Below are 10342 nucleotides of genomic sequence, written 5' to 3' on the forward strand. Positions count from 1 at the left end.
TATTTATTAAAATAAATAATTTATTTAACTAAGAGACAAAATAAGTCCTAGCAATAATCTACAATTTAGTTAAATTCCTTAACATTGTCCTAACTATAACAATACTAATAAAAAATTATAAGGACTCAAAAATAAGTCCCAGCAATAATGTTGCTCTAATAGTAAAACAAAGAGTACTAAGGACCGTTCCAAAAGAAAAGAGAGTGAAAGTCAGAACACTAAAAACTTCATTTAAATTAAAATGTCTTCTTTATCGGTCTTAATAATTAGTCCAGCTGCAGCTTGGTTCTCATAGGTCCCTACAAAATTAAAAATTCATAACATTAAAGCAAACATAAAAGCAATAATATTGAAGCAAAAAAATGTATACCTTTTCACTTTTCATTTTTCATTTTTGTCTTGTCGCCTAGATATGGAAACTCCTCCAGACTTGCAATCTAAAATTTTTTTATTAATTTATAACAAAAGCCAAAAAAATGAATGAGATATAGTGTATAATAAACTGTACACAAATATCACCTTTCTCTTCTTGTTTTTCGTAGACTTAGATATTTCTATTTCTTCTTTTGGTTTTTCAGAAGCAATAGCCTATATAAACCAAAAAGAAAATGGATTATTATTGAGAGTTTAAACAAAAAAAATATATAATAATAAACATACCAACAACAAGAATTGGATACGAGAGAGACAACTTTGGGGTAAGCTTCCCATAATTGATCTGATCGTAGTTCACTGAGGAATATGGTTACATGCTAGCTCTATTAGCCTCTCATCATCTGTTTGACTCCAAATCTAAGAAGAATAAATAGTGCATGGTAAAGAAATGAAAACAAAAATGTGATTAAATAAGGTTTCTTGGAAAAATAAAACTGATAAAAAAGAAAATTTAAAAAATATTAACTATACGAGGAAAGCACTATAACCTAAACAAGAATTTAGGTTAAAGAATATTAACTATATGATGAAAGCACTATTTTCTGAAACCAGAATTTGGTTGAATTGTTAGTTCCAAACTTGTGCAAACATTACCTATGTTAATGAAACCAATACAATGGAGTGAAATGTGCAACATTTACAATCAAAGAAACATTCCAACAATTGAAATAAATTACTAAATAATTTAGGTTTTGAGATGACAATAGCTTCTTAAAGTTTCAGAAAAAAAAAACTCATCTTCATTTTGAAGTATGAGTTAGGTATCATCAAACATGAAAATTATAAACTCCATAAAAAATTCCAGAATTATGAAAGGTTTAGGAAACTATATGTTAGCTCTTTAGGACTATAATAGTTTGATACATATAAACCTATAACAAATCATTTGTTTGATGAATATTATTTAAGTCGAAGCTATATTTTCTTTCCATTCCCTTCCCCAAATAAAATTTTACTTGTGAAACAAGAAACTATTTTGGAATATACAAACAAAAGTTTTTTGGAAAAGTATAAGAAGAAACTTACTCTCTCTGTTTCATAGTAGATGATGTTTTAGAAGATGTTTTGATATTTTTATCAGATTTCCATGTGGACGACGACTTCATAATTACTGAATATGAAAAGTGGAAGTGGATGTGATAGATGAAAGTGTGTGCATTGCTTTTTCAAAGAGTGTAGAGTTTATATAGTTTTTTTGTCTCACGTGTGTTTTAACTCGGTTTTAAGTTATTTAAACAATTGTTGCTTCTTTATTTTGGTTTTAGCACCTCACAAAACATCAACATCAACATTACAAAATAAATATACCCAAGCTTTAATTATAACTTATTTTTAACATTGAATTCAATTGTAAAATGAGAAATATACCCAAGCTTTAACTGTAAATCTTAAAAGGAGACGGAGATGAGGATGTGGTTGGGAAGGTTCTTTAAAATATACCCAAGCTTTAAACCATGCTAAATTTTAAAGCCTAGTAATATATTGGGCCTAACAAAAGAATAATGAGGGCCCAATAAGCAGACGTCGTCCGTTTCAGTCTTGACGCCTTTCCCTTGCGCGAAATTCGAAGTGAGAAGAGAAGAACAAATGTGGCATCATCTCCTCCGCTGCATTGAATCCTTCTTCTAGGGTTTTCAATTTCGTAATGAAACGCGATTTCGACGAAATCTCCGAGGAGGAGTGGCAGCAGCACTCGTTCAACCCTTCGCGAGTTCTCAAACAGCCACGTGCTCCCAAGACAACGACGACGACGAGGACTCCTCCTCCTCCTCGTCAGCAGCCGAATCCGTCGCCTCCGATTGAGTCTTTCGCCTACAGGAGGCCGTCGAAGGCGATTGAGAGCGATGACGACTTTGTGGTGGTGGAGGATTCAGGAGAATCGGATTCGGATGTGAAGATTGTGAACGGAGGAGATGATTTGTTGTTGGATGATGAGGAGGAAGAGGCCAAAGTTGTGGTGGTGCGACGTGCGCGAGTTGGTAGGAGGTTTGTGATTGAAGACGAGGAAGGGAGTGAGGAGGATGAGGTTGAGGTTGAGGAGGTTAGTTCTAGTGAAGGTGAAGGTGAAGATGGTGGTGGAGGAGACGGAGATGAGGATGTGGTTGGGAAGGCGTTGCAGAAGTGTGCTAAGATCTCAGCGGATCTTAGGAAGGAGCTTTATGGTAGCTCTTCTGGGGTTACTACTTGTGATAGGTACTCTGAAGTGGAGTCTTCTACTGTGAGGATTGTCACTCAGGTACCATCGATCTTCAATGCTCTAAGGATGGTTTTTGAAGGTTTTCTGCTGAATAAAATATTGATGGATTCATAGGCTGCATCATGCATGGTAGTAATTACTTTGAAATAATCTAGAATGTGTTCCTTAGGCAATTGGGAAATAGGTTTTGATTAGATGCTACATATGAGTGAATGTTTGATTCATTAAGTGTATGTTTCACTGTGTTGTTAAACGAAACTCATTTGCTTTTGCGGTTGTTTTTTTTTGATGATCACAGACTGATATTGATGAAGCTTGTAAAGCAGAGGATTCTGATTTTCAGCCTATACTCAAGCCCTACCAGTTAGTTGGTGTTAATTTCCTTCTTCTCTTGTATAAGAAGGGAATTGAAGGAGGTAAAACTATTTTACTAGTTTGGATTTGTAAGAATTTTGTATCTGGTATATCATTTTGTAACTGATGTTTTTTCATTTCTTGTAGCCATTCTAGCCGATGAGATGGGTCTTGGAAAGACTATTCAGGTGCATTGTGCTCTGGTCTTATATCCACAAGTGGTCTTTTTGTCTTCATGTTATATCAGAGACTAATGTTGCTCTCGTTTACAGGCAATCACATATTTAACCCTCCTAAATCACTTGAACAATGACCCTGGTCCTCATTTGGTTGTATGCCCTGCCTCTGTCCTGGAAAACTGGGAGAGAGAGCTCAGAAAGTGGTGTCCATCATTTACTGTACTTCAGTATCACGGGGCTGCGAGAGCAGCCTACTCTAGAGAATTGAATTCTCTGTCAAAAGCTGGGAAGCCGCCACCATTCAATGTACTTCTTGTGTGTTATTCTTTGTTTGAGCGGCATAGGTACACATTCGAAGTACTTTCGATGTTTTTTTTTGGGTGTGTTTTCGCCTTTCCTATTACTGACAGATGTTGGAATTGTGCAGTGAACAACAGAAAGATGACCGGAAGGTATTGAAACGGTGGCGTTGGAGCTGTGTTTTGATGGATGAAGCCCATGCTTTAAAGGATAAGAACAGTTATAGGTGGAAAAACCTGATGTCTGTGGCCAGAAACGCTAACCAGCGTCTTATGCTTACAGGAACGCCTCTACAAAATGATTTGCATGTACGGATGTTTTCTGTTCATCTGCTCAAGATCTAGTTTACCTGATGTTGGTAACGTATCTTCATGTGTTGTTACAATGCTTACACCGTGAAAATGTTAATCTATGCAGGAACTATGGTCGCTTCTGGAGTTCATGTTGCCTGATATATTTACTACAGAGAATGTTGACTTGAAGAAGCTGTTGAACGCAGAAGACACCGAGTTGATTACTCGAATGAAATCTATTCTTGGTCCTTTCATCTTGAGGCGTTTGAAATCTGATGTCATGCAGCAACTTGTTCCAAAGATACAGCGGGTATGTGGTATAGCTATCTCCATGTCTGGTTAGAGGATATAATTTAACTTCAAGTTGGGATCTCTCATCAATTTCTCATGAATCATATGCAGGTTGAGTATGTCCATATGGAGAAAAAACAGGAAGATACATATAAAGAAGCCATAGAGGACTATCGTGCTGCTTCTCAAGCACGGGTTTTGAAGCTATCATCAAAATCCTTAGCCAAGGCACTTCCAAAGCGGCAAATTTCAAACTATTTTACTCAATTTCGGAAGGTAATAGCTCTCATCTACGATTACATTCCCACACAATGTTCTTAGTTCTGTTTGGATGAGTTTTTTTTTCATGGTGGAACAGATTGCAAATCACCCATTGTTAATTAGGAGAATATACAGCGATGAAGATGTCATTCGCATCGCAAGGAAGTTGCACCCAATTGGTGCGTTTGGATTTGAGTGCTCCTTGGAAAGAGTCATTGAAGAAGTTAAGAGTTACAACGATTTTCGTATACATCAGGTAAGTTTCTCTCATAAACAAACATGTTAATATCAATTCAACAAGCTTAACTTGTTTCTTTCTTTAGCTATTGCTCCAATATGGAGTCAACAATACCAAAGGAACTCTCTCAGACAAACATGTCATGCTCTCAGCTAAATGTCGGGTAGGATTATGTTTTCTTCTCCATTTCGTGTCTTCTTAGTATAGCCACCTAACTGTTTCGTTTATGTATATCATCAGACATTAGCTGAGCTTCTTCCTTCAATGAAGAAATCAGGTAATCGTGTTCTAATATTCAGTCAATGGACATCGATGCTCGATATCTTAGAGTGGACACTCGATGTTATAGGCGTTACATACCGAAGACTTGATGGCAGGTAATAGAAACTGTCACGTTTTTTCTTTTCTTCACGATCCTGCACCAATGAAGAAGCCGATTTATTGTCTTTTGTTTTGGTTCTGGCAGTACTCAGGTCACAGATAGACAAACTATAGTGGACACATTCAACAACGATAAGTCGATATTTGCTTGTCTGTTGTCAACTCGAGCAGGCGGACAAGGTCTGAATTTAACGGGAGCAGATACAGTGATTATTCACGATATGGATTTTAATCCACAAATTGATCGGCAAGCTGAAGATCGATGCCATCGTATCGGTCAAACGAAACCAGTCACTATCTTCAGGTTTGAGCTTTATATTCCTACAGCTAGTTGAAAAAAATATACATAACCATATCCTTGGGTTAGGCATTTGGTTTGGTTAGGTTAGGTTAGTTTGTTTTTGATATTTCACTAATGTTACATTCATGTCTTTTAAGTTTTAACTAATTTGGTGTGGAAAAAGTGAAACTCGATTGGGTTTTAGTAAAGTGATGGTTTGTTTTCGCTTTATGAATCTTTGGTTCGGTTCGGTTATCTCAATGTGTATTTTCACCTTGCACTAATAACTTGTGGCAATGTTGGTGGTACAGACTGGTGACGAAGTCAACGGTTGATGAGAACATCTACGAGATAGCAAAGCGGAAACTTGTACTTGATGCGGCGGTTCTAGAGTCGGGAGTTCATGTAGATGACAACGGAGACACGCCTGAGAAAACCATGGGAGAGATTCTCGCTTCTCTTCTCATGGCATAACACTTGTTCTCTTTTGTTTTTGTTTTGAGGCAAAAAAAAAGGCCAAGAAACGAAATATATGTGTTATTGGAAGGAAAACATGTGTAACACTAAGTAGTAGCTTACTAGATATATCTCTATAGTTTTTTCTTGGGGTCAAGTGATATATCTATATAGTTACATTTCTTTTACGCATGTAAACTGAAACCCAAACATTCTCGGTCTAATGAACGTTGGATGAACAATTTCATAGTTGGAAGACAAGAATGCGAGTAAAATTTACATATAAGTTTTTAAAAAACGTACACATAACAGCTACTATTTTTGTTTTTGTCAACTAGTTCTATAACTAGGTGATTTTCCATGCTCATGCATGGATATAAATATTTATAAAATAAATATATTATAATAATTAATTGTTATTTATTTTAAATTTTAAATTAATCTATAATTTGTATGCATAATTTATATTAATAATATTATATTACTTTAATTAGACATATGATTTTAGATATATTATATCTAGTCGGTTTTGTTGTTTTTGTAGTCGATTTAGTTATATTAGATTGCATCTATTTCTCTAAATTCAACTATAACTTTTTTTTGAATATATTAAAATTATGATTAATTTTCTTATTTGCATTTATGTTGGTTCTTGTCTTAGATATTTAAATATATTTGAAAAACAATTATGTATAACTTAAAATATATTGTACTTAGAATGAAATTAAAATAAACTAAAGTGTTTGATTCCAAATTACGAAATTAATATAATAATAATATTCTACAGTCTCATGCATATATGTGAATTATACAAAATAACTAAATTATAAAAGTTGCTTAATATTTTATTTTCATTTGTTTATATGTTTTGAGTCATCCTATAATTTACATTTATAAAAGAAATTATTATTATAAATTTTTTATTGTAGTTAAATCTATGATTTTCGGGTCACTCATGTTATGAGTATATATTGAGTTACATATATTCTTTCAAATTCAAAGTGAAGTATAATTATTTTTTATTATAATTAAGTAAAATCAAATTAATTTTATTTATTGTTTAAATGTGCATGTAGTTTCATAATATTTATCAAATTATGTGTTGATTTGTTTTTAAAAAATCAGAAAATAAAATGATGATCAATATGAAGTTACATATATAAGTAACTAATACATTTTTGGAAGCTCATGAACACATATCAATATTTACAATAATAAAAATATTTTACAAATTCTAAATAATTTTATGCTTTAGATTTGTTAAATGTTAAAATGAAATTTATTTTAAATAATCTTAAAATGAGATTCAGATTTGCTTTGGTATTTTAATTGTAGTCATATTAAGTTTCACAAACATAAAAACATAAAATCTAAAAGCAAATTTAATATTATGAAAACAAATAATTTTAATAATGATAAAAGATATTTGTTGTTATTTCTTTTTATTTTTAATATCTCTTAAAAATAAGTAGTTTAAAAAATTTGTGTGATTGTATTTTAAAAATCATATTATATAATTTATAGTTTTCTTTACTGTAACAAAAAAATATTATAACCAACTAAATATATGAAAAATAAAAAAAAACATTTCAATAATACTAATTATAAACTATTTTTAGTCAATTGAACACATATCATTTTATGTTACTTAATTATTTTATTTAATCATCTAAGAAAATAGATAGATATATAAAAATTATTTCTATTATATATTATTTATATTGTTTGAAATTTTTTTTTTAAAGAAATAATATTTCTTTTTCTAATATCAAGATTATGTGTGTGAACCTTGTTTTAAGAAATCACATTATATGCAAATATATATTTTCATCTAAGAAAATATAGATATAAAGAAATATTTTATTACTTCAAAAGTATATTTTATGTTATTTAAAAATATTTTTTAAATGGAATATTTCTATTTTGTAAACTTTCCTTTTTGATGAAATAATATTACATATACATATATATTCACTTTTAAATTTGTTTTTAAAATTCAAAAAAAATTCTTTTTTATTATATATGTTATGTGGAAAATTTTAAAAAAGAAACTAAATAAAAAATTCAATAATACTATTTAAATATAATATTTTTAATTCATTAAATGTATATATGTAATCAACCATCGTGAGAGTTAATGTGAACGCGACACATAAGAAACTGAATTCTCAAATAATATTATAGAGATTAATTTAAGTTGACTAATAAAATGGTTATTTCTGGAAAAAAAATATTCTATCGACTGCTATTGATCAATATTTATAAATCAATAGTTTTGTGTATGTGCCTTTTTAATAATAAAATGCGCAAACAGTTAGATTACACATAACTAAAAAAAGTCTTAAATCACAAAAGAAAAAAAAAATCCAGTTTTGAATTGAAAAGGTTAATTAATTCCTTGAATCCGTTAAAGCCGTCAAACTCCGAGGCGACTTGAAAACTTAGCCCAACTAAGCCCATCCAGAAACTTGGGTGAAATATATGAAACCAAATAAGTAAAGGAAATTGTGTACAACTATAAAAGTCACACGAGTAAAGAGAATATTAAGCAACTTTTTGTCTGCCACTATCCATGTGAAAATAGTGCATTTCTTTCTTTTATTTCAGCTAAATACATTTCTCCACAGAAATATTTATTTGTTTTGGAACAAGTAGTCTCGAATTAGCGTTCATATAAGTATATAACCACTAATAATGGTAAAAGTATGGTGTATTACTTACTAATTGAGCTTCTATAGCGTTTTCCCTAAAATAGTGTGTAAAATACCAATTTTACTTCTATACAACCTTTTACAGGTTTGTTCTTTTTGGAACGATAATAGATCCCCCTTTTACTTTCACTTGGTGTACTTGCTTTTTCACGTGGCCACTATTGTTTTGGGTGGACTCCACATTATCTAACTAACTCAGTTATCAATTTACTTTATAAGTTTTTCTTGATTTGTAAAAATTTGAAATGAATTTTATAACATTTGAGAAATTTATATTAAAATCTCCCAGGTAAAATTTTTTGACGTAATAATTTTTAAAATTTATTTATTTAAATATTAATATAATTTATAAAAAATCTAGTCTAAAATTTCTTTGCATGTTATGTCACCTCAAAGACCAAATTTAAATTTTACACTGTGTCGGTAAAGCTAATTAATGGACCAAATTAATGAGAAAAAGCAAGGAAAATAAAGAGAAAATCGACAAAACGTCGTCACACCACTGTGGCAACAATCAATAGGGAATCTCAAATTTGATAATGGTTCAAAAAGATATACCTTTCACTATGGTTTTATAAAAATACGTTCAAACATATCTCAACTAAATACTAAAAAACTCGATTTCGTATTAAAGTAATCAATATTCCCGATCGTTCTTATAGCGCTTTATAGTCCCTTTATATAGCGCCCACCTTCCTCATTAGCTACCACGCACTTAACAATTGTTCCCTTTTTCCAACTCTCGCTCTCTCTTAAACTTTCTTCCTCTCTCTCAAAATGAAGCTTTCTTTGCGTTTGATCTCAGCTGTTCTCCTCATGTTCATGATATTCGTTGCTTCAGGTTCATTGCTCCTAAACCTCAATATCTAACTATGCACGTATGCATGCAAATATGCGTTTAATATAACATATTTATATTTGTGGATCTACTATAGATCCATATATATAATTATTCATGTTTTCTGACGATTATTCTGTGAATACTCTTAGATAAATTTGGTTTTTATCGCTTCTCATCCCCACACGAATTCAGTTGACTATGGGCTTTGGTTGTGTTGTTTAGCGAACATACTCGTTCTTCCATTAACTTTAAAGATAAATAGCGCATCATGCATGGGAACATGAAACTTTTCTATGGTCTAAAGAAAGTGTCTTCGTATGTGTTCATTTTGTATAGGGATGGGTCCAGTAACCGTGGAGGCACGCACGTGTGAGTCGAAGAGCCATAAGTTCAGGGGTCCTTGTGTAAGCAGACACAACTGCGCAAACGTGTGCCACAACGAAGGTTTTCATGGAGGTAAATGCCGTGGGTTCCGTCGTCGTTGCTACTGCACCAGACATTGCTGATCCATCCATCGATCGAGACTCATAACACAAAATCTTCAATCCATCGTCTCGTCTCATGTTTGTTTGTTTCTATCTAATATTCGTACAGTACCATGTCGTACTATGCTTGTGTGTGTGTTTTATGTGTTCTTGAATAAGTCTTTGATTTGTGTGTTTTTGGTTTTATTGTAATGTTAAATTATAATATTTGTTTTTTAAAAAGAAAATCAAGATGCGTCTACATAGTTATATATCTAATTACGTTAATTCGATGACTCTGATGAAACCGAGTTATTAATACTAGGTGACTGGTATATATGAAGTAGTAGCAGGCTGATGATTATAAATAATTATACAGCCATTTGGCGGATCTAGGATGAATTTCTACCCGGAGTAAAACAACAAAACGCTAATAATATATTATAAATTCAAATTTTATCCAAAGCATTAATAAAATTCTAAGCAAAATTATACCCAAAAAAAAATTTATGGGGGGCAGCTGCCCCACCCACTCCCCACCTAGTTACAGCTACTAAAATATTTTATGTTTTTATGTTCATAGATGTTGGAGCAATAACCAAGTGTAAATAAGAACTTAAAAAGCTTAGTGTTTCTAGATGTTTGGGGTCAGTGGCGTGTA

General features: G+C 31.9%; 2 protein-coding genes across 2 annotated transcripts; both read left to right on the plus strand.

Moving 5' to 3' along the window:
- Positions 1-1981: 1981 nt before the first annotated feature.
- Positions 1982-5914, plus strand: LOC103839451 (protein CHROMATIN REMODELING 19). Its single transcript, XM_009115959.3, has 12 exons — positions 1982-2671; positions 2931-3048; positions 3134-3174; positions 3259-3509; positions 3593-3773; positions 3883-4068; positions 4161-4325; positions 4408-4566; positions 4634-4711; positions 4789-4925; positions 5015-5233; positions 5521-5914. The coding sequence occupies exons 1-12, from the start codon at positions 2081-2083 to the stop codon at positions 5681-5683; spliced, it is 2289 nt and encodes a 762-aa protein (XP_009114207.1). The 5' UTR covers positions 1982-2080; the 3' UTR covers positions 5684-5914.
- A 3154-nt stretch (positions 5915-9068) lies between these two features.
- LOC103839450 (defensin-like protein 1) lies at positions 9069-9948 on the plus strand. Its single transcript, XM_009115958.3, has 2 exons — positions 9069-9217; positions 9554-9948. The coding sequence occupies exons 1-2, from the start codon at positions 9154-9156 to the stop codon at positions 9721-9723; spliced, it is 234 nt and encodes a 77-aa protein (XP_009114206.1). The 5' UTR covers positions 9069-9153; the 3' UTR covers positions 9724-9948.
- Positions 9949-10342: the final 394 nt, after the last annotated feature.

Source organism: Brassica rapa, chromosome A09 (genome assembly GCF_000309985.2).
Source record: "Brassica rapa cultivar Chiifu-401-42 chromosome A09, CAAS_Brap_v3.01, whole genome shotgun sequence".
In the NCBI taxonomy this organism is placed as follows: domain Eukaryota; kingdom Viridiplantae; phylum Streptophyta; class Magnoliopsida; order Brassicales; family Brassicaceae; genus Brassica; species Brassica rapa.

Bases quoted from the DNA above. Each gene is read 5' to 3' on its own strand.
- LOC103839451 (XM_009115959.3), top strand. From the start codon at position 2,081: ATGAAACGCGATTTCGACGAAATCTCCGAGGAGGAGTGGCAGCAGCAC. The intron at 2,672-2,930 runs GTACCATCGATC...TGATGATCACAG, and splicing joins CTGTGAGGATTGTCACTCAG to ACTGATATTGATGAAGCTTG. The intron at 3,049-3,133 runs GTAAAACTATTT...CATTTCTTGTAG, and splicing joins TAAGAAGGGAATTGAAGGAG to CCATTCTAGCCGATGAGATG.
- LOC103839450 (XM_009115958.3), top strand. From the start codon at position 9,154: ATGAAGCTTTCTTTGCGTTTGATCTCAGCTGTTCTCCTCATGTTCATG. The intron at 9,218-9,553 runs GTTCATTGCTCC...CATTTTGTATAG, and splicing joins CATGATATTCGTTGCTTCAG to GGATGGGTCCAGTAACCGTG.